The 26,858-nt window shown below is 47.8% G+C and overlaps 1 protein-coding gene and 1 long non-coding RNA gene across 12 annotated transcripts; one reads left to right on the top strand and one right to left on the bottom strand.

The window, feature by feature from the left end:
- Positions 1 to 9,646: 9,646 nt before the first annotated feature.
- On the bottom strand, positions 9,647 to 25,127 carry TSKS (testis specific serine kinase substrate). 11 transcript variants are annotated; one of them, XM_077844887.1, is made up of 12 exons: positions 24,805 to 25,127; positions 24,209 to 24,434; positions 15,005 to 15,100; positions 14,695 to 14,778; positions 14,268 to 14,351; positions 13,443 to 13,729; positions 12,545 to 12,739; positions 11,953 to 12,126; positions 11,408 to 11,494; positions 11,128 to 11,263; positions 9,929 to 10,128; positions 9,647 to 9,826 (listed from the first exon to the last, which is right to left on the bottom strand). In XM_077844887.1, exons 1-12 carry the CDS (start codon positions 25,044 to 25,046, stop codon positions 9,670 to 9,672), a joined length of 1,968 nt encoding a protein of 655 aa, XP_077701013.1. In that variant the 5' UTR covers positions 25,047 to 25,127; the 3' UTR covers positions 9,647 to 9,669. The 11 variants fall into 11 exon arrangements, with proteins under 11 accessions (XP_077701013.1, XP_077701049.1, XP_077701069.1 ...); XM_077844923.1 differs by having other exon boundaries at positions 9,961 to 10,128; positions 24,805 to 25,126; XM_077844943.1 differs by having other exon boundaries at positions 9,929 to 10,085; positions 24,805 to 25,126.
- On the top strand, positions 12,464 to 17,232 carry LOC144281966 (uncharacterized). Its single transcript, XR_013350350.1, has 3 exons — positions 12,464 to 12,820; positions 14,912 to 15,123; positions 16,523 to 17,232. It is a non-coding gene; the product is annotated as an uncharacterized LOC144281966 (long non-coding RNA).
- Positions 25,128 to 26,858: the final 1,731 nt, after the last annotated feature.

Raw genomic sequence — 26,858 nt, 5'->3', positions numbered from 1 at the left:
AAATGGTGACTTTTCTGCTACGCATATTTTAACTGCAATTTGAAAAGCCACAGATTCCATTTGGTCTTGATCCCGAGACCTGGGTTGGGCTGGGCTCACTCATCTTTTTTTTTTTTTTTTTAAGGATTTTATTTATTTGTTCATAAGAGACAGAGAGAGAGCAAGAGAGAGCGAGAGGTAGAGAGAGAGAGAGAGAGAGAGAGGCAGGGACATAGGCAGAAGGAGAAGCAGGCTCCCTGTGGGAGCCCGATGTGGGACTTGATCCCAGGATCCCGGGATCATGACCTGAGCCAAAGGCAGACACTCAACCACTGAGCTACCTAGGTGCCCCTGGGCTCACTCATCTTGTGATGGTCACCAATGGGTCTGCATTGAACTGGAGGGTCATCTGGCACATGGAATGGCCTGGATTCTCCCCCTTCATGGGCTCTCTTCAAGAGATCTCCCCAACCAGGCAGCCAGCCTTGTTTTACGGTTGCTCAAGGCTGCCCAGCATTAAAAAATGGAGCTGCCAGGTCTTAAGCTTAAATCTAGAGAAAGGCATAGCATCATTTCCATCTTGTTCTATTGGTGAAAGTAAGTCACGAGGCCAGGTTAAAGGGGCAGGGCCTATGCAGGGTGTGACCCCTGGGGTTTCTGGCTCACTGGGCCTCTAATGAGACAGACTATCACAACAGCTAACTGTGTGTTCCTGCGGTGACCTGCTCCCTAGTTTCCACCTCCAGGTGGTAGAGGAAAGCCGCTGCCCTGGAGGGGATGCTTCAGCAGTGTCCTTCCGGGAGGTTTTCCTGGAGGTGTAGCCCAGGGTCCACTCCTCCGACCCTTCCTGACATTTTCTGTGTTTATTTACTTGTATTAAATCCTTTCTGTTTATGGGGTGCCTGAATGGCACAGTTGGTTAAGCCTTGACTCTTGATTTTGACTCAGGTCTTGATTTCATGATTGTGATCCAATGGTCGTGAGACTGAGCCCTGAGTCAGGCCCCTTGGTCAGTGCAGAGCCTGCTTGAGATTCTCTCTCCCTCTCCCTTTGCCTCTTCTGCTCACTTGCTCTCTCTCTCTCCAACAAATAAATAAGTAAATAAATCATGGTCGCTCTCTCCAATCAATCAATCAATCAATCTTAAAAAAAAAAATCCTCTTGGAGCACCTGGGTGGCTCAGTGGTTGAGCGTCTCCCTTTGGCTCACGTGTGATCCTGCGGTCCTGGGATTGAGGTCCCTCAATCAATTGAGGACCCCTCCATCGGGGTCCCTGAAGGGAGCCTGCTTCTCCCTCTGCCTGTGTCTCTGCCTCTCTCTCTGTGTCTCTCATTAATAAATAAAATCTTTCCTGCTTAAAACAAGGAGAGCTTTTGTAGCAAAGCCCCACAGCTGAGGTGGCTTCAATGGCAAACTTCTCACAGGTGGAGAGACTCGCAGTCTGAGATCAGAGTGTCTGGCGGGTTCATTCCTTCTGAGGCTGTGAAGGTGAATCCTATTCCCTACCTCTCTCCCAGCTTCTGGTGGTCGGCTGGCAATCTTTGGAGCTCCTTTGTGTGTGGAAGCATCACCCTAATCACTGCCTCTATGTTCACAGGTTCTCCTGTGTCTGTCTGTGTCCCTTATGTTTTCCCTGTATACTTTAACCATGAACCCTGTAATATAATAAGAAATGGTTGGTCTTTGCCCTTAATTCTTAGAGGAGAGGAAGGAAAAGAAACCCTTTTTCATCTACACTCTCATGTGAAGTGACTGGGGTCCTGCTAATTAGACTGGTAAAAAAAAAGACAGATAAACAAGAGAAAAAGTTTATTATTAGGTATGCCTATGGACCCAAAGAAGTGGATAAGCCTGAGAACTTATATACCTTTTTGAAAATATATATTTATTTTATTTTGAATTTTTTTGTTTGATGGCACAAGCAGAGGGAGTGGCAGAGGGAGAGGGAGAAGCAGACTCCCCATTGTGCAGGGAGTCTGATTCGGTATTAGATTCCAGAACCCTGGGATGATAACCTGAGCTGAAGGCAGATGCTTAACTAACTGAGCCACCCAGGTGCCCTGTACATACCTTTTTTAAAAAAAGATTTTATTTATTTATGCATGAGAGACATAGAGAGAGAGAGGCACAGGCGGAGGGAGAGGCAGGCCCCATGCAGGGAGCCCAACATGGGACTCAATCCCGGGTCTCCAGGATCCCACCCCGTGCTGAAGGTGGCACTAAGCCAGTGAGCCACCAGGGATGCCCTGTACATACCTTTTTAACAATGAATGATAAATTTTGGACAAGCCATATGACAAAAGAAAAAGGATTTTAGGTTAGGGCTGATAAGTTGTGGGGAAATGACTAAGAAATACACAGAGGGAAACTAATGGAAGATAAGGATTATCTTATAAATCTTTGTTCGCAGAACAATCTGAGTGCCAACTTCCCATCTTATCCATGGCCTTAAGCTCTTCCAGGTGGGGATTTACAGAAGTCCTAATTTCTCAGAAGTTTCTGCCTTTGGTTAGATGAAAGAAGCTCCAAGAAGGCTTCTTTCTGACTCTATTGATTCTCATTTGCCTCCAGCTCAAAATAATCCTATGCCAAAGTGGTATATTTTGGGGTGGCTATTCTGATCCCCTCTCTTGGCACAGAGCTCCTAAAAATCCCTTTCAAAAGGAGATTACTTGGAATCTCCTGAATGATAAAAATGTTTCGGGCGTACTGATGAGATATGTCTTGGCTGAGAAGCCTCTGGGTACCTTTCAGATAGGAGCTGGTCTCCAGAAGGAATAAGACATGATTAGATAGTTGGTTCCTGGGGCACCTGGGTGGCTCAGTGGTTGAGCATCTGCCTTTGGCTCAGGTCATGATCCTGGAGTCCTGGGATCAAGTCCCACATGGGGCTCTGCGCAAGGAGCCTGTTTCTCCCTCTGCCTATGTCTCTGCCTCTCTCTGTGTGTCTCTCATGAATAAATAAATAAAATCTTAAAAAAAAAGATAATTGGGACCTTCAGCCACACCCCCTAACCTCTGGATGGAGATGTCAGAGGAGGGATTGGCGATAAGAGTTCAATCACCAATGGCCACTGATTTAATCAATCATGCCCACATAATAAAATCTCCATAAAAAGCCCTGAACAACAGGGGGGCACCTGAGTGGTTCAGTTGGTTAAACATCAATATCTTGGTTTCAGCTCAAGTCATGATCTCAGTGGTCAGTTGATCCAGTAAATTATTTAACCTGACAGGCAGGTGTCATGGGAACTCTTGAATTTGTAGTTGGCTGGGTAGAAATGTGCGTGGCCTGGGGACCTTATTTGCAGCCAGCATCTGAAGCAAGGCAGTAGTGGGGAACTGAGCCCTTAACCTGCGGGGCCTGGGTTAACTCTTGACTGCTAACATCAAAATTGAACTGACTTGTTGGACATCTAGTTGATGGCAGAAAATCAGAAAAGTAGTTGGTGGGTGGAAAACCACAACATATTTGATGTCAGGGATGGAAAAAAAACCTTTCAAACCTCAAAATAAGCTTTTGAATAATTTCAGTATTCTTGATTGGTTTGTGATAATAATATGTCAAATATTATTATTCATGAAGTTTTAATGTTTGTCATCTTTCTAATCTTTCAGAACCATGCTGATTAGTATTATGTGATAATTAAATATATTGGCTTTAGGCACATATTATTGCTCTTCTATAGAAAATAAAATCTTTGGAGCACCTGGGTGGCTCAGTCAGTTAAGCATCTGACTTTGGCTCATCAATCTCCTTCCTCAATGAGGAGTCTGCTTCTCCCTCTTCCACTGTCTGCACTCTGCTTCCCCTGCTTGTGCTCTCTCTCTTTCGAATAAATAAATAAAATCTTAATTAAAAAAAGAAAGGAAAATATTTGCTTCTCTCATCTATTTCCTCCGAAGATAGATTCTTCTTTAGAATAATTGGGTCAAATCTTTTAAAAATGGCCTCATTGGAATTTTGATTGAACTTGCATTAAAACCCTGATATAGTTTGGGTAGAATTAACATCAGCACAGCATTCAGACTAGCTATCCAGGAAAACAATTAGTCCATCACGCATTCAAGTACTCTTTTAAAAGTATATTTGGGCCTTAAGGGTATGGAAATGGATTACTCATAGTCGCTGGTCCTTGGCATGCACTACTGTTATGTGTGCCAATTACTAAGCTATTATCTCTTGGCTTCAAATCCATTCCCTGGTTCTGAGGTTTGTGAATCTGGGATGACAGCTCTGCTAACCACACTGCTGCTTTGCCCATGGGCTGTGTTGGACTCTGCCAATAGGGGGCACCAAAGAGACCGTGGAAGCCTGGAGGAAGCAGGAGGGAGCACATTCCTTCCTGTTTGTTCTCTGCTTCTTTCCTGACCCTTGCTTGTTCCCATCAACATCAGCATTAGCCAGCACAGCTACTTCACCCCGGGAGGAGCCAGTTCCTTCCTGTAGCAGCTGCTAGATAGAGTTTGCAGTTTTCCCAAACCTTGGACATCCCTCAGAGATGCCAACACCATTTTACCAACATGTTTCCCAGAGAAGGTCCCAGCCTCTCATGGTCCTCTGAGCTCACATGATGCACTAGCTGGGCAGTAACCCCCTCCTCATTATCTGAACTTCATCGCTAGTGGATCCACCTCATCCAAGTCTTTAGTTTTAATAATCCTAAACTTTATCCTTTGTTTTTTTTCTGTCTCAGGGGGCAGTAGCTGCTTCTTGTAGTTACTGCTACCATGATACCGTTGGGTTCTCTTTTTGCCTTTCAGTTACCTGCTTACCAATCCTTTATACCTAATTAGCATATATTTATATATATGAAATCATCTCTGGGGGCACCTGGGTGGCTCAGTTGGTTGGGCGTCTGCCTTCAGCTCAGGTCATGATCCCAGGGTCCTGGGATTGAGTCCTGTATTAGGCTTCCTGCTCTTAGGGGAGCCTACTTCTCCCTCTCCCTCTGCCTGCTGCTCCCCCTGCTTGTGCGCACCCTGTCTCTCTCTGTCAAATGAATAAATAAACAAAATTTTTAAAAAAGAAAAAAGAAATCATCTCTGCTACAATCACTGCTGTGACTTCTGTCTCCTGAGTATACCTTGATTGACACCAATATTTGCAACCGGAAGTAGATTCTCAAAGGTAGGGTTTGAGGGATGGTTTCATTGTTTTTTAGGGGCTGGACACAGTGATGAGCTCCTTGCCAATGAGAAAGAAGGTGTTAGTGAGTCATAATATGCAGTGGCATCATGGTTTATCATATATTATCACCCGGGTTGACTTTGATGAAGTTCCAACTGGAGTGGGTGACTTGGGAGATCACTTGGCTACTTCGATTGATCATTAGTATTAATAATGGCTACAAGGATATGAGTATTCGTGGTTTCTTCTGAGTGCCCTGACATGCTTACTGAACGAACATTTTAAACTCTCGGCTTCAGTTGCACTCAGGGTTGTGTTTGAGCCCCAGTTGGGTGTGGAGGGTGTATTTTATTTTAAAAATAAAATCTTTAAAACAAAGCAAAGCAAAAACACAGGTTTCCCTCACACTATCCAAACATTCGCTTTACACTACTTAACTTTTTTAAAAAAGATTTTATTTATTTATTCATGAGAGACACACACACAGAGAGGCAGAGACATAGGCAGAGGGAGAAGGAGGGTCCCTGTGGGGACCCTGATGTGGGACTTGAACCCAGGACCCTGGAATCATGACCTGAGCCAAAGGCAGATGCTCAACCACTGAGCCACCCAGGTGCCCCAACATTACTTCACTTTTACAAAAGAGCCACATTAGTACCTTTTAACTCTAATCAAAAGACATCCAAAGAAGGTCTTCACTTTTATGAAATGCTAATTGCTTTTATGCTTTATGCCATTTCTGCTCATGAAAGGTTTATGTTTTTATTTTTAAAAAGATTTTATTTATTCATTCATGACAGACAGACAGAGAGGCAGAAGGAGAAGCAGGCTCCAGGCAGGGAGCCCAACCTGGGACTCGATCCTGGGACTCCAGGATCATGCCCTGGGCTGAAGGCAGGTGCTAAACTGCTGAGCCACCCAGAGATTCCCTCATGAAAGGTTTAATATGACCACTCTACTTCCAGACAGTGAGGGAAATCTGTACACTCTTCCAGGCTTTTCCTACCACCACTCCACTGAAATTACTTTTGTTGCTCAATCCTATGGTTGGTTTCTATGGTTGGTGACCTGCAAGGTATTTGATTGCTCCTTCCCAATTATTGATAACTTTGTTTTTAAAATTTTTAAATTAAAAAATTTTTTTAATTTCTTTAAGATTTTTGTTTATTTATTTATTTGAGAGAGATAGAGAGCAGGGGCAGAGGGGCAGAGGGAGAGTGAGAGGGAATCTCAGACCGACTCCCCACTGAGCAAGAAGCCAGACCTGGGGCTCAAATTCATGACCCATAAGATCATGCATTGAGCTGAAATCAAGAATCAGAACCACCAAGGTGCCCCTGAACCACCCAGGTGCCCCTGATAACTTTCTTCACTGGCTCCCAGGACATTACCTTTGCGTTTTCATCCTACTTTTCAGTCTTCACTGAGAGTTCTTCCACTTATCCCATGTTTCTAAATTTTGGGACTGCTACAGGGCTGAGAGTTTTGTTGTCTTTCTCTTTTCAAAAAGTGTACATTGATTTTTTTTAATAGCTTTATTTAATGTTATGACTTTAACTACTACCACTGTCAATCATTTCCAGATTTATATATCCGGACCCTACCTCTCAAATTTTTTTTTTTTTACCTCTCAATTAAAAAAAAAAAGATGTTATTTATTTATTTGACAGAGAGAGAGAGCAAACACAAGGAGGGGGAACAACAGAGAGGGAGAAGCAGGCTCTGCACGTAGGGGGCCTGATGGGTGGCTCCATCCCAGGACCCTGGGATCATGACCTGATCTGAAGGCAGATGCTTAACCAGCTGAGCCACCAGGAACCCCTCTCTCCTTAAAACTCAACAGCGTATACTCAGTATCTCCTTTTGGCTGTCTAACAAGCATCTCAAAGAATATTCACATGCCAGTTCTTGTTTGACAACTGATTTATTTCTTTACCTTTTTCAGTATCTGCCCTACATCACAGAGAGTGACCCTATGGGATCTATTCCCCAACCCTCCATGCCAACCAGCTTCTGCTGCTGGGAGGCCCTGGCTGGAGATTGACCAACATGATGGAGAGACAGACAACAGGACATTTCTTCTACTCCCTCTGTGCATCAGGGTGCTTCTCTTGAAGTGGCCACAGCTCTTACTAGATAGACCTGCTGTGATTTCTGCTTCTATCAGGTGACCCCAGTCCTTGGACATCACCACCTCCTCCATTTGTCTGTCCTTCTACCCTAGGGATGGTTATAGCTTCCTGCTGAAGCTAATCTCGTTTCCCTCACCATCGCCTTTTGCCCCTCTGGTCTTCCATCACCCATCCAACCAACCACTGCATCAAATGTTCAAAGTAGTTGCCATTTATTGGTTTGGTCTTAATTGTTACTTTTTTTTTTTTTTAAAGATTTTATTTATTCATGAGAGACACACAGAGAGAGGTAGAGACATAGGCAGAGGGAGAACCAGGCTCCCTGCGGGGAGCTCGATGTGGAACTTGATCCCAGGACCCTGGGATCATGCACTGAGCTGAAGACAGATGCTCAACCACTGAGTGACCCAGGCGTCCCAATTACTAGTAGGCGTACAAATTTTTCTTGGTGTCAAGAGTTGCTTCAGGAAACAGATCCTCAAACTGGGATTCTGGGATTAGGTTGTTCACCCGTGTGAGCTTTAGTGAAATGATATCTTTGCAAGCGGAAAAGGGGAGTACAGTTATCTCTAGACTATATTGTCTCTAGGAGGAATGTGGTTTGGCAGTAGACAAATGTGTTGCAATAGGAAAGTTCTTTCACTCATTAACTACACATCCTTATGTGAATAACTTACCTTCTCTGGCCTTTTTTCTTTTAAAATACTTTATTTTTATGTAATCTCTACACATACAATGTGGAGCTCAAACTTACAACCCTGAGATCAAGAGTCACATGTTCTGCTGACTGAGCCGGCCAGGCGCCCCTCTGACCTTATTTCTTCCTCTGTATTTTAGTCAGTTCTGGTTGAGATAACAAAATACCATAGACCAGGCGGCTTAAATAACAAACATTTATTTCTCAGAGTTCTGGAGGCTGGGAAGTCCAAGATCAAACTGCTGGAAGGTCTGGTGTCAGCTTCCTGGTTTGCAGATGGTTGCCTTATGTGTCCTCACATCGTGAGAGGAGAGAGAAAGGGAGAGAGGAGTCTGTTTCTTCTTAAAAGGCCACTAATCCCTGGACACCTGGCTAGCTCAGTCAGAGGAATGTGCAACTCTTGATCTCAGGGTTGTGGGTTTGAGCACCAAGTTGGGTATAGAGATTGCCTAAAATTAGAATTTCTTTTTTCTTTTTTTAAAGATTTGTTTATTTATGATAGACATAGAGAGAGAGAGGCAGAGACACAGAAGGAGGGAGAAGCAGGCTCCATGCAGGGAGACCGACATGGGACTCGATCCCAGGACTCCAGGATCACGCCCTGGGCTGAATGCAGATGCTCAACCACTAAGCCACCCAGGGATCCCCTAGAATCTTTAACATATTAAAACAAATGTTAAAATAGTACATTTTAGGGGCACTTGGGTAACTCAGTGGTTGAGCGTCTGCCTTTGGCTCAGGGTGTGATCCCTGGTCCTGGGATCAAGAGCCTGCTTCTTCCTCTGCCTATGTCTCTGCCTCTCTCTCTCTCTGTGTCTCTCATGAATAAATAAACAAAATCTTTTTTTTTTTAAAGAAAGACTAGGAGCTATATTTGGGGTGGACAGAAAAGGTAGTGATTGGTAGAAGGCATGAGGGAGCTTTAGTGGGTGCTCATTAGATGCAGTTTCTAAATCTTGGTTGTAGTTGGAAACACAGATCCATTTTATGACAATTCATTGTCATATTCACAGGTTATACTTTTAACCTGTGAACTTTTCTGCTTATACTATACTTCAATTAAACTTTAAAAAATAGTATTACTGTGGTGGTTTAAATATGTCCACAAATTGACATGCTTTCCAAAATATGTCTGCAGGAGCACCTGCCTCCCTCAGTTGGTGGAGTGTGCAACTCTTGATCTTGGGGTTGTAAATTTGAGCCCCACGTTGGGCATAGAGATTACTTAAGTATTAAATAAAGTTAATACATAATATATAAATGAGTATTATATATATAATTTTTAAAATAACTCTAAAAACATTTGGATTGAAGGCCCAAACTGTACCACAGAAACTTATTGCTTTTTTTTTTTTTTTTTTTTTAAGATTTATTTACTTGAGAATGAGAGAGAGAGAGCACTACCAGAGGAGAGGAACAGAGGGAGAGGGAGAAGCAGTCACTGCATTGAGCAGGGAGCCTAATGCGGGACTCGATCCCAGGACCCCAGGATCATTACCTCAGCCGAAGGCAGACATTGAACTGCCTGAGCCGCCCAGGCACCCTCAGAATCTTATTTCTTTACTTTTCAAAGAGCTGTACCATTATCAGCACGTCTCTAGAAACCAAGATATCCCCTGGCTCAGGATTGAGTCCTAGTAAGCAGAGCCTAGTACATGGTATGTGTGCAATTTGCAGCCCTCTTGAGGGGCCAAAAAGGAGACAGAATTCATGCCAGCATGAGAGGCCATTTATTGTTCAGGGGTTGGGCCCCCACGTTTTGGGGGAGTTCCCCCTCCACTTCCTCCCCCCATTGTCCCTGTAGACCCCTCAAGTGGCAGGTTGCTGAGTTGATCGTGGAGGGAACACATCTTCAAGTGTAGATAGTCCAGAGCGGCCACCTTCTCCCTGTAATGACAGAGGTTGGGAGAGCTGGTGCTGATGAGGCCAGATGCCATGGGAATGGTGTGCAAGAAGAGGGTGACTCAGGCCCTTTCCGCAAGACCTCACCCTCCTCCCACGCCCTCAGCCTCCTTCCTCACTCCGGCTTCATCTTGTCCGTCAGCAGCAGGTTCTTGGCCCGCAAAGCTTCGTCTTGGGCCAGCCGAAGGGTGGAGCTCAGGGCCTCTGCCCTGACGTGTTTGGCCAAGGCCTGGCGCTCCAGCTCCTGGGGAGAGGAGTGTAGGCGCGGCTGGGCTTGCTGGACTGGGCTGGGGGTGGAGGGGGAGCTGGATCGCGGAGAGCAAGGGGCATGGGGCCCATGGGGCCCATGTTCCTCCCCCCAGGGCATCCCCTCATACTTTGGGCCTGAGACTGACCCCAGCATCCCACAACAGGCTGGCTTTCCAAATGCCATTGTGTGCTAAGCCCGCATCTGTCCAACTGTCTGTCCCCTGAGGTACTGGCTTCCTATGTCCCAGCAAGCACTGAATCAGAACCTAACACATTATCCCCTAATGCCCATAAGCCATCATGCATTTGACATGTCTGGGGCCCAGTATCCCATCATGTGGTGAACTTCTATACCCCCTAATTCATAAGACCCCACATCTCTCTCTTAGGTAGCATCTCAATTACAATAATAGCCCTTGGTGCTCTGGTTCCTTATTTTCCCCAATGTCCCAGGCCCCATGTCCTAACAGTCCTATAACCCTGCCACATCAATGCCTCACTGCAACTTGCACCCCATCATACATTAGGCCAGTATCCCATAATATATTAGATATCTATGTTTCAGAATGTACACAGGCCCCAAGTCCCATCAGCTATTGGGTGGGAGTCTGGGGTGCAATGACCTCACGAAGAGCCTCATTCCACTTTCCATAATGCATTAGCTTCCAACGATCTATATTTACTGGGTCGCCTATCTGTCCTCAGGGATCCCATATTGCCTCTCTTAAGGTCTATAGAGAATCAGGCTTATATTCCATAAAGCTATAGCCTGGTGTCATCTAATGTATCATCGTGCTTTAGGCCCAAGTCCATCACCCAGGGTTCCATGATGACTGACCTATGACTTACTAACCACCAAATTGCTTGCCCTTCTCCTCACCCTAATCCATCAGAGTCCAGTGTTTCCCCTAAACACCTGCTGCCCACAGCTTAGTGGTTCCTGTCCTGCCACACACCAACAGTATCCTTGTGTCTGGGACTCCCCTCCCGCTCCCCTGACAGAAAAGTGGGGCCTGATAGCCCATGGTCCCTGGTACCAGAATCTTCTTGTGTAGCCTCTGGCAGCTGGGGCAGGCGGGAGCCAGGGCCTTCTGCTTCACTTCATCCACTAGTGGGGTCAGTGCTCGCTCCAGCAGCTGCTGCAGGGACTCTGTGGACAGCTGTTGCCCCTGGCTGAGGGATGGTCAGTTACCAGGTGTAAGAAGCCTAGTCCCTACTCTGTTCCCAAATGCCCCATCGCCCAGCCTCCATCCACCCAGATCCTGCTTTCATTATACACCCATGCAACCTTCCCACCATACACTGGGGCCAACCTACAGTGCATCAGGTATCCTTTGATTTTCACAGTGTGGGTAGTTCCTACGATGCCTGGGGATTCCTACTCCCAAAGGGTACCAGACAGCCCTCGGTTCATGGAAAAAAAAAAATTTCCCACAATCACTAGTTAAACGTGATCCCATATTGTATTGGAAGTCCCTCACTTCCTAATAAGGACCAAGCACCCTATCCCCTGGTTCTCCAATGCACCAAGGTCTCATCTTTCCCACAATGCACGGAGAAACCCAGTCTCCTACCAGGTACCACATCCCAACCTTCCCACAATGCACTGGAAATCCAAGATGCTCTAAATGTATCACGTCTTGTGTTCCCCAAGACACTGACATCATTTCGTAGGGAGGGGGAAAATCTGGCTCCCATAACGCAGCAGGACTAGCCTGTCCCCAAATGCATGGAGATACCTGTCTCCCAAAGTGAACCCCACCCCCCTCAGCACACTCTTGGCCAGTGCCCTGTCTCCTTCAATGCTCTGTCCTCAACAGGACCCAGAATGCGCCAGGCCCCGCGAGGCCCCATCCCCTTACCTGGCACAGCGGACACAGGAGCCTTGGGACGGCCGGTCCAGGTTCATGGAGAGGTCAGACCCTCTTCGAGAGCTCTGAAGTTGCCGCCCTAGCTCCTCCAGAATAGGTTTCACTGGGCCCAGGCCCTCCAGGTCGCTCCTCAGTGAAGCCACAGACACTGCTGATCGCTCCACCCTGAGGTGTGAGAGTAACCAGTGCTGCGAGGTCGCCTCTCCTACAGTAAAGTCCTCTCCACATTGCACCATTATCAGCCGAGCTCCTAGGTTCCTGTCTAGCCTGTGGTACTTCGGCCCCGCCCCTCTCTGCTCTCATTGGCCCTTCCTTTGTGTTTTAAGGGTCGGGATGCCCCTCCCTGTTTTCTAATTGGCTTTCCCTGTCCGACTTGGCCCCTCCCCTTGTCCTTTTAAGGTATGGACCTGGGCCCTTCTCGGTTTGGCCCCGCCCTTCAGTCCTTATAAGGCAGACCACGCCCCCTGTCTTCTAATTAGAGCTCAGTCCATGCTCTCTACCGCTAGGCCCCAGCTGATTGGCCCATCCCTTCCTTCAAGGCCCCGCCTCCAACCCCTGACCTCGCACTCGCCTTGGCTCTTACATGGTGCACAGCTCGTCCGCGCGTCCCCGCAGCTCCTGCAGGCCCCGTGCCGTCTGCGCCTGCTCGCGCTGCGCGCGCTCCCATTGGCCCAGGAAGCCGTCGAGCCTGCCGCCCAGGCCCCCAAGCAGCCGCAGGGCCTCCTGCACTGCCCCCTCCTCCTGATGCCAGCGGGCAGTCAGCGAGGACACTTCCCTCCTGGAGAGGGAAGAGGTAAGAACCGGTCAAGGCCCGGGTTTGGACGCGTGCCCAGCGGCCCCGCCCGGCCCATGGCTCTGGGTGAGTACCCAGCCTCCAAATTCTCCCGTCCTGTCCATTCCTTGCAATCCTCCCATGTCGTACAGAACCCTGCCAATAGGGGATCCCTGGGTGGCTCAGCGGTTTAGCGCCTGCCTTTGGCCCAGGGCGCGATCCTGGAGTCCCGGGATCGAGTTCCCGGAGTGGAGCCTGCTTCTCCTTCCTCCTGTGTCTCTGCGCCCCGCCCCCCCCCCCATGTCTATCGTAAATAAATAAACAAATCTTTAAAAAAAAAAAAAAGAACCTTGCCAATATCCCCTTCTCTGGTATCCTGGCCCTGCCCCCCAGCTCCACCCAGACATTGCTTCTTTAGGGCACCACTCACCCCAACTTTGTCCGGTGAAGTTGGAGACTCCGAGGACCTGCCCCCTACCCAAACCCGCCCACCCTACTTTCACCAGACGAGAACCTTGCGTCTGCCAACCTTATACTCAAACTCGGTTCTTTGAAGTCTGGCCTTTCCAGGTCACCCAGTGCACTCCCTCCTAGACTTTTTGAGGTTCCATGGCGTAGGCCCTGTCCCCCTAAGATCTTCCAGGTTCCATCCTCGGGCCCACCTATTTTAGCTCCTTGAGGCTTCCCGCCGCCCCCCTTTCCCACTCGCCTCAGATCCTCAAGGCCGGCAGAGACCTTCTGCATCTCCTGCTCGCTTATGATGGGGCCTTCCCCTGCTCGCGGCCCCATTCCCCAGCCACCTGGGGCCATGCTGCGGGGTCGTGGGGGTTCGTCGGGACTCCCTGGAGTGCCAGAGCAGCCGGGGGACTGGGCGGTGGGGCCCAGGCCATGCCGAGAGAGTCCAGCCTCCAGCTTCTGCTCCAGCTCCTGCAGCTCGGCCTCCTGCCTCCGTGGTGTCTCATCCTGCAGTTGCTGCTGGAGGTAGCGCAGCTTCTCCTGGGCGGGGAAGGAAGGCAGGGTTACAGCGTCCAGCCCCTTGCCTCCCACAACCTCCTCCACCCCCAGATCTGCGCAATGAATCCTGGAGATTGGAAAGCAAATGGATGTGGAGGAGGATATTGGGAAGTCCCGCTTCAAGTCTAAGTGGACTCTCAACTGCTGTCACTAGGGAGGATTGTCACCCTCTGAAGCCTAGCTGGAATCCCCCAAATGCCTACCTTGGAGTCTCCATCCAGCCCTCCACCCCTACTCCAGTTCTCCGTGGTGTCAAATTCCAGCCCCTCCTGTTTTCAGAAGAACAACTGAGGCTTTTCCAACCTTTTTTGGGAAGAGTGGGAATGTGGGCAGGATGGGCATTCCTGCACAAAGCCCTATACGAGTGCTTCACTGAATGTGACTTTGTGCGTGGAGGAACATGACCAGGAACGTGAAAGGGGCCAGTGTGGTGGTAGGGGTGGCAGGGCAGGAAGTCCCACCTGAAGTCTACCTCAAGTACCTTGAGCGTCTGATCCTCTTCCCCAAATCCCCTCCTCACCTCCAGCAGGGCAGAGTTCTGCTTCAGGACGTTGGTTTTTATTTCAGCATCTTCCACCGACCGGGTCACCTTCCGGCAGTTCTCCTGGGTCAGGACACCAGGGCGGGGGGCCCTGCCTTCCCATTCCAGTTCCGCCTCCCAACCCTTACCCTTGCTAGTCGCTAGTTCCATATAGGCTCCAACCCCTCACTCAAGACACACCCGCTTCTCGGAAAGTCTGCCTTCTGCCCATTGGTCTGTCCCTTATCCACCTGGTTCCCTTGACTTAAGGGATGGGTTCCTCCATCGACCCCCTCCCATGCTACTTTTCCACTTCCACCTCTCTCCTGTCTGTGACTCTGCGCCTCCTCACATTTCTTCCTGCTCTCTTCTTCTTCCTACTTCCACTCCCATCTCCCCATCCTGCTCTTGCCTACCAGCTACTCACCTTGAGTTGACTACAGTACCCTTCCAGTTCCTCTGCTTCTTGCCGCCTTCTTTCTAGATTCTCACTGAGCACAGAACACTCACTCTGGAGCACAGAAGGGAGGAGAGGTTAGTCTAGCCAAGGGCCACAGGAAGCACCCCCCCACCCCCCGGGGAGGAGATGCTGGGCCTGGGAAGGTCCCCTTCCCTTCATCTGAGCCTCAACTGTCTCAACCCAGGCTGTGGATACACCGAGTTGGAGGAAATCTAGAAGAGGGGAACTTGGCTGAGGAACAGGAAGAAGAGGTGTTGTGGGGGAGGGGTCCCCACACCTGCAGCGTCTGCACGTGCTGGTTAACCCTGGTGGTCTTTTCCTTCAAGCTGGTGATGGAGTCTTTGGCGCGGACCAATCCACTGTTGACCCCACTCTGGGGAAGAATGAGAGAAGAAGGTGGGTCAGTGGGTGTGTGGGAGCACCCTGCAGTCCCAGGAAGAAGGTTAAGACCTGGGAGGAGGCTGGGTTTACCCCTTGATTCTACACTGGAACAGTGGGAGCTCAGGCCAGAGCTGCTCCTCTTTGTTTTTGTTTTTTTTTAAGATTTATTTATTTATTTGTTCATGAGAGACAGAGAGAGGCAGAGACATAGGCAGAGGGAGAAGCAGGCTCCCTGCAGGGATCCCAATGCGGGACTCAATCCCAGGACCCCAGGATCATGACCTGAGCCAAAGATAGATGTGTAACTACTGAGCCACCCAGGTGCCAGGGATTGCCTCTCTTTGATTCTTGGTAGCCCTACTCTGTAAAACTAGGTAGTTAGACTCATTTTCTGCTTGGTGGGATGGAAGGAAAAGAAGTAAGATCCAGGAGAGGGGGGCATCGCAGTAGCACTCAGACACAGGGGAGAAGAAGGATGGTCTCAACCAAACAGAGATAAATGGCCTTGAGATCCACAGACGTGAATAAACTGTTAAGGGACACCTAGGTGGCTCAATGGCTGAAAGTCTACCTTTGGCTCAGGTCGTGATCCCAGGATCCTGGGATCGAGTCCTGTATCAGGCTAATGAATAAATTAAAAATTAAAAAAAAAAAACTGTTAAAACACATGCTCTTTCTCTCCAGAAACTGGAAAAAAATATTTTAAGATAACCCACTTTCTGGGTATAAGCACTTATTATGCACCAGGCCAAACACAAACCTTTTCCCTTTTATTCCTCAAAGCCACACCTCTTGAGGTTATTTGGCTCATTTGGCAAGTGAGGAAAATAAGATTTAGAGAAGCACTGCCCCTATACACAGCGCATGAGATGGCTTTTCCAGAATTTAAACCCAGAGCCTTTGTTTTAAATCGTGACATCACTCAGCCTCTGATCATTGTAGTCAACTCAGAAAATGCTTTGCAACTCATGCCAAGCAAACTGTGGCTCAAGGGGGCTGCGCATGGCAGGATCCACTTTCTGCTCTTCCACATTTAAAGAAGAATCAGCCCAGCCATGTCACTATCCAGCCAAAGACTGCATTTCCCAGACTCCCTTGCAGCTGTGGCCGTATAAAAAAGTTTCAGCCAATGGGATGTAAGAAGCAATCACATAGGCAATTTTTTCCCTCTTCCCTTTTTAAAAAAAAACATTAATTTATTCATAAATAATGGCAAGAATGCAAAGTTGATGGCTAAAGGCAGAGCAACCATTTTGGATTAGTTGGAGGATGCAACAAGACAGAAGCCTGAATCCCCAACCCTGGTGGAGCTGCTGTGCTCAAATTCCAATCACTTATAAAGACTACCAAGTGAGAGAGAACATCTTCTACCTTCCTTAACCTGTGCTACTTTGTGTCTTTTTTGTCACTACAGCCAAACTTGTGACTTAGTATCTGAACCACCAGAACACAGGAACCTGGAGCCTGCTGCATTTGAAGAGCAAGCCTGCTATGCTTGTTAAGACTTTTCTGTGAGAGATAAACTATCTTGCTTAAGCCAGTTCCTTTGGTTTCTCTGACAGTTGGTGAGCTAATACACAAAGAGAGAAGAGAACAATTTCCTCCACTGTAGGAAAGAGACAATATCATGTTGCAGTGAAAGCAGTACTTTGAGAGAAATCTAGAGCTCTAAACATCTTCAAAAAAGAAGAAAGAATTCAGAGTTAATAAGCTAACTTTCCTCCTTAAGAAACTAGAGAAAGAAGAGCAAGACAAACTCGAAGGAAGCAATAAAGACTGGAGTGCAGAAATAACGAAATTGAGAATAGATGGAATCTAACAAAACTGGAAGTTGTTTTTTTTTTTTTGTTGTTTTTGTTTTTTTTTAAAGATCAACACAATTGACAGATCTATAGCAAGACTGGCCACAGAAGAGAAGACTCAAATTACTAAAAGGAAGGAAAGAGGGCACATTGCTACCAAGTTTGGGGGAAGAAAAAGAACTATCAGAGAATACTGTGAACAGAGTGCCTGGCTGGCTCAGTCACTGGAATGTGTGACTCTTGATCTCAGGGTTGTGAGTTTGAGCCCCACGTTGGGTGTAGAGATTGCTTAAAAATAAAATTCTTATTATCTTTGTTTCTCTTTTTTTTTATTTTTTTTTTATTTTTTATTTTTTTTATTTATGATAGTCACACAAAGAGAGAGAGAGAGAGGCAGAGACACAGGCAGAGGGAGAAGCAGGCTGCATGCACCGGGAGCCCGATGTGGGATTCGATCCTGGGTCTCCAGGATCACGCCCTGGGCCAAAGGCAGGCGCCAAACCGCTGCGCCACTCAGGAATCCCTGTTTCTCTATTTTAGAGGAGAAAGGGAGAGAGGGACAAGCAGACTCTGTTGAGAGCAGAGCCTGATGCGAGGCTCAATTCCATATCATGACCTGAGCTGAAATCAAGAGTTGGATACTTAACCAACTGAGCCACCCAGATGCCCCAACATATTTTTTAGAAGCAAATACTATGAACAGCTGTGTACCATCAAGTTTGATTATTTCAATGAAACAGGAAAATTCCTAGAAACACACAAACTATCAAAAGCGATTCAAAAAAATGGGACATCTGAAGAGACCCACAAAGAGATTGAGTTAGTTCCAACAAAGAAAAGCCCAGTACCAGATGGCTTCACTAGTGAATTTTACCAGTCATTTAGGAAAGAACTGCTACCAGTGCAACTCAAACTCTTCAAAAACAGGAGGGGAGAGTGTAGTTCGTAACTTTTTCTATGTGGCCAGTGTTACCCTAGTACCAGAACCGAAGAAATTACCAAAAAAATAAATAAAACTAGAAGCCAATATCCCTTCTGAATACAGCTACAAAATGCTCAACAAAAGACTAGCAAGCCATATCCAGCAGCATAAAAACAAGAATTTACACCATGACCAACCAAGTAAGATTTATCTTACGAATGCAAGTGTGATTAACATGAAAATTAATTTTAATTTTTAAAAAATATTTATTTATTTATTCATGAGAAACAGAGAGAGAGGCAGAGATACAGGCAGAGGGAGAAGCAAGCCGCTCACAGGGAGCCTGATGTGAGACTTGATCCCAGATCCCAGGATCACGACCTGAGCCAAAGGCAGGTGCCCAACTGCTGAGCTAAACAGGCTTCCCGAAAATTAATTTTTAAAATCATATGGAAATCACTGTAAAACCATATTAATAGAATAAAAAGGAAAAACACACAGTCATGTCAGTAGACAGGAAAAGCATTTGACAAAATCCAACACACCTTCATGATACCACTCATCAACTGGAAATAGAAGGGAACATCCACATCCCGATGAATGGTTTGTACAAAAAAAAAAAAAACCCACAAAATATGTTTTGAGATATGTCCACAAATTCCTTGACATTCCTTTAAAATGAGGAGCCTTCTCCCCTTCACTTGAATGTGAGCTGGACTTAGTGACTCTTACACCTAGTAAACAGAAGGCTAGCATGATGGTGTGTGTGATTTCACAGACTAGTTAGTTAATAAATAAATAAATAAATAAATAAATAAATAAATAAATAAATAAAATAAAATAATAAAAAACATGGCTTCCTGCTTGCCCTCTCTCACTCTGGGGAGTAACTGCCATGTTATAAGCAGCCACTTGTGGGGAGGCCCACGGGGCAAGGTAATGAGTCTCCCGCTAAAAGCCATGTGAATGTGGATGTGCAACCCCAGCTCCAGGCAAGCCTTCAGATGGCTGTAGCCTCTACTGAAATTTTGACTCCCAATTTCATGAGTGTCCCTGACTCAGAACCACTAAGCTATGCCATTCCCGGTTGGTTAAGTTCGAGGATAATTTGTTTCACCGCGATAGCTAACCAATACACAAAGTGATATTTTTAATTGAAGACCCAGAAGATCTTGGGCTTCCTGTAACCATTCTGGGAAACAAGGAAAGCAGGTACTGGGATCAACTCAGTTCTCCTACTTAGTAGTTGTACAACCTCAGGGAGGAGACTCTGTGTGATCTGTCACATGGAGGTGGGCTGCTGTTGGGAGGAGCACAGGCCTGCCCAGAAAGGCTCTTTGGAATAGACCCTGGAGGTGCTTCAGCTTCACAGACAGTAGATCAGGGTGTGGTGACAGTAGGGCCTGTCAGCCCTGGCTGAGAAGTGAATGACATGATGGTGAGGGGGAGCCAGAGATGGGGACAAATCCCTCCATGGCCATCCATAGGCTACAACTCAGCAGTCCAGCCCCCTCACTCTGAGCCTGCTTCAATTTTCTTTCTCATAAAATGGGAATGATGGTACCTTGGCTCAGATGGCAGTGAGGAAGGATCAACCAGATGGTATGATCAATAAGGCGACCTCAGTGATGAGTGTCAGCATTGTTAAAAAATAATGACAGCAGGGGCAGGAATTAGCAAGAAGGGGCTTAGCACCACCATCTACAGCAGCCTCCAGGAATTCTGCAGGCAGCAAGCAAGACAAGTCCCAAGCCGAAGTCAAGAGCCCTGCCTTCTGCATCATTGCTTTGGTTCACTGAAAGCACGACCACCATCTCAGTTCCTCCTCTGGCCTCATAAAGGTGTCAGAGCTTAAGACAGGAGACAGCAAGCTGTCTTGCTTCATGTTCTGCTATTCTCTGTCCAGTCTCGGACTTGTCATCTCAACCAGTCTCCAAGCACCCAATTCTCTTCCCTCTCTCTGGGTCCTTGCCCCTCTGTCTCTGAGTCTCTCTCTGTCCCCCCTCTCTCTGTCCCCCTCTCTCTGGGTTTCTGTCCCCCCTCTCTCTCTCTGGGCCTCTGCCCCCCTTTCTCTGGGTCTCTGTCCTCCCCCCTCTGGATCTCTGGCCCCCTCTCTCCCTGGGTCTCTGTGCCCCTCTCTCTACCGGTCTCCAGCAGCCTCTCCTGATGTAGCTCAGGTGCTGAGAGCCAGGATGTGCTCTTGCTGTCCACACTCTCCCTGCTCTGCCCATACCCCTGAGTGTTGGCCACCATTACTTTTCCATTTCACAGAGAAGGAGCCTCAACCCCCTCAGAGGCTGATGCATCCCTGCACCCCACAGCGAGCTCCCTGGCCCTGGGGCTCTTCCCTGGGTGTTACAGTCCACTGTGGAATGTAGTGACTCAGAAGCAGCTCTGGTGGGAGGCAGACCTCTGCAGGTACTGCCTGAGAAATGCTTGCAGAGAGGGAGGACACTGATCTGGCTGGGAGAGATGTCTCCCAGGGCAGGCGTCCCACCAGGACTCTCTCTACTCTGTTTCCTTCTCTCCATCTGGCCCTTCTATTCTGGACCCTCGCCCAGCCTCCTGTCCCGCCTCCCTGCCTCCAGCCTCCGCTTACCAAACATCCCCACACCAGCTGCAGAAGAGTCTTCTAGAAAAAGAAAGGACCTCTCTCTCACATCACCTGGCTTCCAGAACTGGCCGTGTCTCCGACTGGATTTCCTACCTTGTGAAGTTCACTCCACCTCTCTGTACCTGGTATTTTTGTTTTCATCTTTATTTTTTTTTAAAGGTATTTTTATTTATTTATTTATGATAGTCAGAGAGAGAGAGAGAGAGAGGCAGAGACACAGGCAGAGGGAGAAGCAGGCTCCATGCACCGGGAGCCCGACGTGGGATCCGATCCCAGGTCTCCAAGATCGTGCCCTGAGCCAAAGGCAGGCACTAAACCGCTGCGCCACCCAGGGATCCCTGTTTTCATCTTTAAACTGCTAATTAGCCCAGTGGTTTAGCACCGCCTTCAGCCCAGGACATGATCCTGGAGACCTGGAATCGAGTCCCACATTGATCTCCCTGCGTGGAGCCTGCTTCTCCCTCTGCCTGTGTCTCTTTCTCTCTCTCTCTCTCTCTCTCTTATGAATAAATAAATAAAATCTTTAAAAGAACCCTGCTTGGATCCCCGGGTGGCTCAGCGGTTTAGCACCTGCCTTTGGCCCAGGGCGCGATCCTAGAGTCCCGGGATCGAATCCCACGTCAGGTTCCCGGCATGGAGCCTGCTTCTCCCTCTGCCTGTGTCTCTGCCTCTCTCTCTCTCTCTCTATGTGTATCATAAATAAATAAATAAATCTTTAAAAAAAATAAAAAAATAAAAGAACCCTGCTAATTATACCATTTCCCTGACAGAACTTCTAGGGGAAGATCCCTATCACAGGGACATGACACAGTGCCCAGGACATAGTGGGTACTCACTAAAGGGAATGGACTCAAAACTCCTCTCCTGAACTGTTCCTCTCCCCTACCCAGAAACCCTCAATGTCTCCCCATTGCCCTCAGAAGTGCATCCACACTTCTCAGCTTGTGTGACCTCTGCCCTTCCCACTCTGGCCTCATCTCTCTCACACGCCACACTCCAGCCCCATAGATCAGTTTGTAGTTATTCCCCTACTCCTGGCCCTTTAAATCCCTGCCCTTCAACAAACACATGACAAAATGCTCAACATCACTCGGCATCAGGGAAATAGAAATCAAAAGCATGATGAGATACCACCTCACACAGTCACAATGGCTAAAATTAACAAATCAGGAAATGACGGATGTTGGCAAGGATGTGGAAAAAGGGGAATCCTCTTCCACTGTTAGTGGGAATGCAAGCTGATGCAGTTGCTCTGAAGAAGAGTATGGAGGTTCCTCAGAAAGTTGAAAATAGAGCTTCCCTACGGCCCAGCAATTGCACTACTAAGGATTTACCCCAAAGATACAGGGCAGCCCAGGTGGCACAGCGGTTTAGTGCCACCTGCAGCCCAGGGTGTGATCCTGGAGACCCTGGATCAAGTCCCAAGTCAGGCTCTCTGCATGGTGCCTGCTGCTGTCTCTACCTCTCTCTCTCTCTCTGCGTCTCTATGAATAAATAAACAAAATCTTTTAAAAAAAAATACAGATGTAGTGATCCGAAGGGGAACCTGCACCCCATTGTCTTTTAGAAGCAATGTCCACAATAGCCAAACTATGGAAAGAGCCCAGATGTCCATTGACAGAGATGAATGAATAAAGAAGATGTGGTCTATATACACAATGGACTACTACTCAGCCATCAAAAAAAAAAAAAAAAAAAAAAGAGGGATCCCTGGGTGGCGCAGTGGTTTAGCGCCTGCCTTTGGCCCAGGGCGCGATCCTGGAGACCCGGGATCGAATCCCACATCGGGCTCCCAGTGCATGGAGCCTGCTTCTCCCTCTGCCTGTGTCTCTGCCTCTCTCTCTCTCTCTCTCTGTGTGTGTGTGACTATCATAAATAAATAAAATTTAAAAAAAATGTTAAAAAAAGAAATCTTGTCATTTCAATGATATGGATGGAACTAGAGGGTATTATGGTAAGCAAAGTAAATCAATCAGAGAAAGACAATTATCATATGATCTCACTCACATGTGGAATTTAAGAAACAAAACAGAGGATCATAGGGGAAGAGAGGAACAAATAAGACAAAATCAGAGAGGGAGACAAACCGTAAGATACTCTTAATCACAGGAAAGAAAATGAGGATCATTGGAGAGGAGGTAGGTGGGGGATGGGGTACCTGGGTGATGGAGATTAAGGAGGGCACGTGGTCTAGTGAACACTGTTATATGCAACTGATGAATCACTGATCTCTACCTCTGAAACCAACAATACATTATATGTTAATTTGAAAAAAATAAATAGGGATGCCTGGGTGGCTCAGTGGTGGAGCATCTGCCTTCAGCTCAAGGTTGAGCGTTTGCCTTTGGCTCAGGGTCCAGCGATCGAGTCCCACACTGGGTTCCCTGTAAGGAGCCTGCTTCTCCCTCTGCCTATGTCTCTGCCTCTCTTTCTCTGTGTCTCTCATGAATAAATAAATAAAATCTTTTATAAATAAATAAATAAATAAACCCCTGCCCCTTTGCACTTGCTGTTCCAGCTAGCTAGAACACCATTCCTTGTCTTCTGCTTAGGGGAACACCTTCCTTATCTTCAAGATCCAGCTTATTTGTTGCCTTTTCCAGGAAGCATGGCCTTGGTCATGGCCAGCTGGGCCAAGACTACCATTTCCAGGGCTCCCACAGTAGCCTCTGCTGCCCCAATGAGTGCATCCAAGGTGCCCCCCAAATCCTAAGTCTGCCTCCACTACTTACAAGGTATGTGACCTTGGCCATGCTATCTAACCTTTCTTAGGCCTCAATAGCTTTATCTGTGAAATGGGGATAAGTAATAACAATAAGCAGCACTTACTCTGTGCTCACAGTTGGCTAATGTGCTAAACATTTTACATGCAGGAGTGCCACTTCATTGTCATGACAACCTTATGAAGTGGGTGTGGTTACATCCAGAACTCTGTCTTGCTATATTTCCCACTCCTACGCCAGTTCCTGGCAGATCATAGATGTTCAAGATATAGTTGTTGAAGGAACAAATGCAACCATTTCTATGTTACAGATGGGGAAACTGAGGCTCCCGGAACACAGAAAGTGGTCAGTAAATGCTAGTGAATCTGATTAGCATCATTACGACCATGATTATTTTCATGTCATTCTCAGAGTCCATGTCAAGCCCAGTTCAGGGAACCTGGCTGGGGTGGAGGTTGGCAGGCAAGTTAAAGGATCAAACTGTATCCATTCTATGCTCTAGCCAGGAATCCTTGAAATCCTCTTAGATCTTGCTCACCTCCTAGTTTTGCCTCAGATTCTTAGGGGATCCCCTTGGAGAACTCTTACTATACCATCAAAGTCCAAGTCCAACACTGCCTCGTCCAGGAAGCATTCCCTGATATTCCCTGCCTGGTTTGAGTGGCCCTTCTCTGGGATACCCAGTGTTAGCTCCATTATGGAAATGTATCACTCCAGTCTGTCTCTGTCGCCCCCACCAGACTAGGAGCTCCCCACGCTCAGGAACCAGGCCTAACTCCCATCTGTGAACCCAGCCTCACCCAGGACATGTGGAAGTGAGTAGATGAACTAAAGACCAATTCTTAGGCAATGAGCATCATTCACCCAGGATGGAACTGAGTCACAGCTGGTCATTAGGGGTGGAGGAGGCAGTTCTGGGCCTCGAGGGTAACCAGAACCTTCCCATTCCAAGTCAAGAAGACCCCCCCACCAGCTCCATCCCAGCATTTGCCTAGCACCAGGGTGAAGACCCTCATCTTCCCCAGCTAGGGTCCCTCACCAGTATTTCCGTGATGTCTGGGTCATCTGAAGCCCAGGGTGGGGTGGGAGAGGCAGGGGGCACCGGCAGTGCAAGTGAGCCACTGTCTTCTGTGATTGAGTCTGTCCCTGAGGAGTCAGTGGGCTCCACAGCAGCCAGGTTGAGCAGTGACACATTGGTGCAGGCCGAGGACCGTTTGAGGTTCAGGCACCAGTGCATTGGCTCATGGGACATCCGAGGCTCCACCCTGGGGAGAAGAAACAGGGAGGGTGCTCAAGAGGCAGCCCTGGTGGGTATGGCCTCTTCTGCCTCCCTGTCTCCCCACCCCCTGCTCTCTTCCACTCCCACTTCACCACCCACTTTCTTCTTCCTCCTCTGTCCCCGCTGCCTAATTTCTTCTGTCTTCTCCACCCCCACTGCCTACTTTCTTCTCCCTCCCTTTGTCCTCGCTTCTCTTCCTGAGTCTTCTCTTCCCCACTGACCTTTCCCTCCCTCCCTCCATCCCCACTACCGTCTTCCTCTCCACTTCCCACACTATGTCTCCTCTGCCACCACCCTCTTGTCTGCCCCTCCTCTGCCCCCTCCTCTTCTCCCCCTCCCCTTCCTCCAGCACCCACGGTGGGACTCGTGCTCTGTTGGAGGCAGTGCTGGGCGCTAGGACCGTCCCCGACAGGGTGCGACAAACCCACCCGTGGAACGACACGGCCTTCTTTTTCTTCGTGATCCCCTTGGCCGGGGTGGTCACCCCCCCAGGAGCCTCAGGGACCAGTTGGGCGCGGCTCTCGACCCCCGCAGGGGGGTCCCCAGCCTCATGGATCTCTTTGGACTGCCAGATTGTCTTCACCACCACGCTCGCCATGGTGTGTGGGTGGCCCTGCTCCCCGGGGCTCCTTCCTCTGAGACTCTCCACCTACTCTGATCACTAACCTTCAAAGTCCCTGACCCCCACCAGCCTGCCTCATAAAGGACCCAACCACTGGGCTCCAGTAAAGAGGGGGGGGTGCATAGGAGTAGAGAAAGGCAACCAGCATGTTTTCCCAGGGTCTCCATGAACACTTCCAGCTCTACCAGATATGTCCCTTCTGTTAGAACTGCAATGGATTTGTTCTGGAACTTACAATGGATGGGCCCCCTGGTTCTTGGGGGGCGTTCAACTTCCCTTCCCCTGAGCCTATGGGGTGACCCAGCCCCCTATTCATACTTGATTTTTCATGTAATACCTTAGACTTGGCACTTTCTGGGGTCTGGGAGACTGTGATGAGTGAGGATTGAGTCCCATTGCTGGAGGATCCAACATTTTGGGGTAGGGGGCAGCAGGCAGGCAACAGGCGGAAATAAACCAAAATACCAGATGTTGGTAAATGATATCAGGAGAATCAATATGAGGTGATGACCTGTGCTCATCAAAGCCCATCGATTTATGCACTTTGAGATGTGAGCCTTTTACTGCAAGTGGCCTTTGCCTATTAAAAAAAAAAGGGGGGGGGGAATCCCTGGGTGGCCCAGCGGTTTAGCGCCTGCCTTTGGCCCAGGGCGCAATCCTGGAGACCCACGTCAGGCTCCCAGTGCATGGAGCCTGCTTTTCCCTCTGCCTGTGTCTCTGCCTCTCTCTCTCTCTCTCTCTCTCTCTCTCTATCATAAATAAATAAAAATTAAAAAAAAAAAAGAAACTAAACTGACATTGAACTATAGTCAATGATAGACATTTTGAAGGGTTTGGGTTTGTAGTAGTTTCCTGGGGCTGCCATCACAAAGTCCCACAAACTGAGGTGACTCAAAAAATAGACATTTATTGTCCCGGTTCTGGAAGCCAGGAGTCCAAGATCTAGGCATCTTCAGGATGGCTTTCTTCTGAGGCTGTGAGAGAGGGGTCTGTTCCTCACCCCTTGCTTCTGGTAGCTCAGGCATGACTAGGCTTATAGATGGTCATGTCCTCCTGTGTCTTCTTGTCCTCTCTCTGTAAGTATCTATTTCTGTAGCCATGCTTCCCCCTTTTTAAGGACATGGTTATGGGGGCATCTGGGTCACTCAGTTGGTTAAGTGTCTGAGTTTGGCTCACATCATGCAAGCAGGGGGTCTGCTTGTCCCTCTGCCCCTCCCTCCTTCACTCATGCTCATGCTCTCACTCTTATAAAAAAAAAAAAAAAAAAGACACGGTTGTGGTGCCCGGTTGGCTCAGTCAGAGGAACATGAGACTCTTGATCTCAGGGTCATGAGTTTGAGCCCCATGTTGGGTGCAGAGATTACTTAGATGAATGAATAAATAAACTTAAGAAAAAAGACGGACTTGGTCATATTAGATTAGGGAGCACTCAAAAGACCTCAACTTCATCATCTGCAAAGATCCTATTTCCATAAAGTCAAATTCGCAGGTCCTGCCCATTAGGACTTCAACATACATACAGGATGATGGTAGGACCCTATCCAACCTACAACAGAGATGAACTGCATCGATGTCTGAAAAATTATACTTCATCTGCATCAAAACACAAAATGGATCGATGGAAGGAGGGAGGGAAGGTCAGCTGGAGAAATATGTGCTAGAGAAAGTGGAGTATGATGTTAATAACAGAATGAAGGTTGAAAGGGAAGCTATATGTGCATTCACTGTACAGTTGTTTCAACTCTCTGAGTAGGAATTTTCATAATAAAATCTTGGGATAGAAATTCC

The sequence above is a fragment of the Canis aureus genome, chromosome 1, assembly GCF_053574225.1.
Source record: "Canis aureus isolate CA01 chromosome 1, VMU_Caureus_v.1.0, whole genome shotgun sequence".
NCBI lineage: Eukaryota > Metazoa > Chordata > Mammalia > Carnivora > Canidae > Canis > Canis aureus.
The sequence above is the reverse complement of the archived record's forward strand: the minus strand, read 5'-3'. Positions and strand labels throughout refer to the sequence as shown.

What these genes read in the sequence shown, in the direction of transcription:
- TSKS (XM_077844887.1), bottom strand. Translation starts at nt 25,046, where the DNA reads ATGGCGAGCGTGGTGGTGAAGACAATCTGGCAGTCCAAAGAGATCCAT. An exon ending in AACAGAGCACGAGTCCCACC is followed by an intron (nt 24,435 to 24,804) that starts GTGGGTGCTGGA and finishes TCTTCTCCCCAG; the next exon opens with GGTGGAGCCTCGGATGTCCC. An exon ending in CAAAGGATACCTGATGCACT is followed by an intron (nt 11,264 to 11,407) that starts GTAGGTTGGCCC and finishes ACCATCCCTCAG; the next exon opens with CCAGGGGCAACAGCTGTCCA.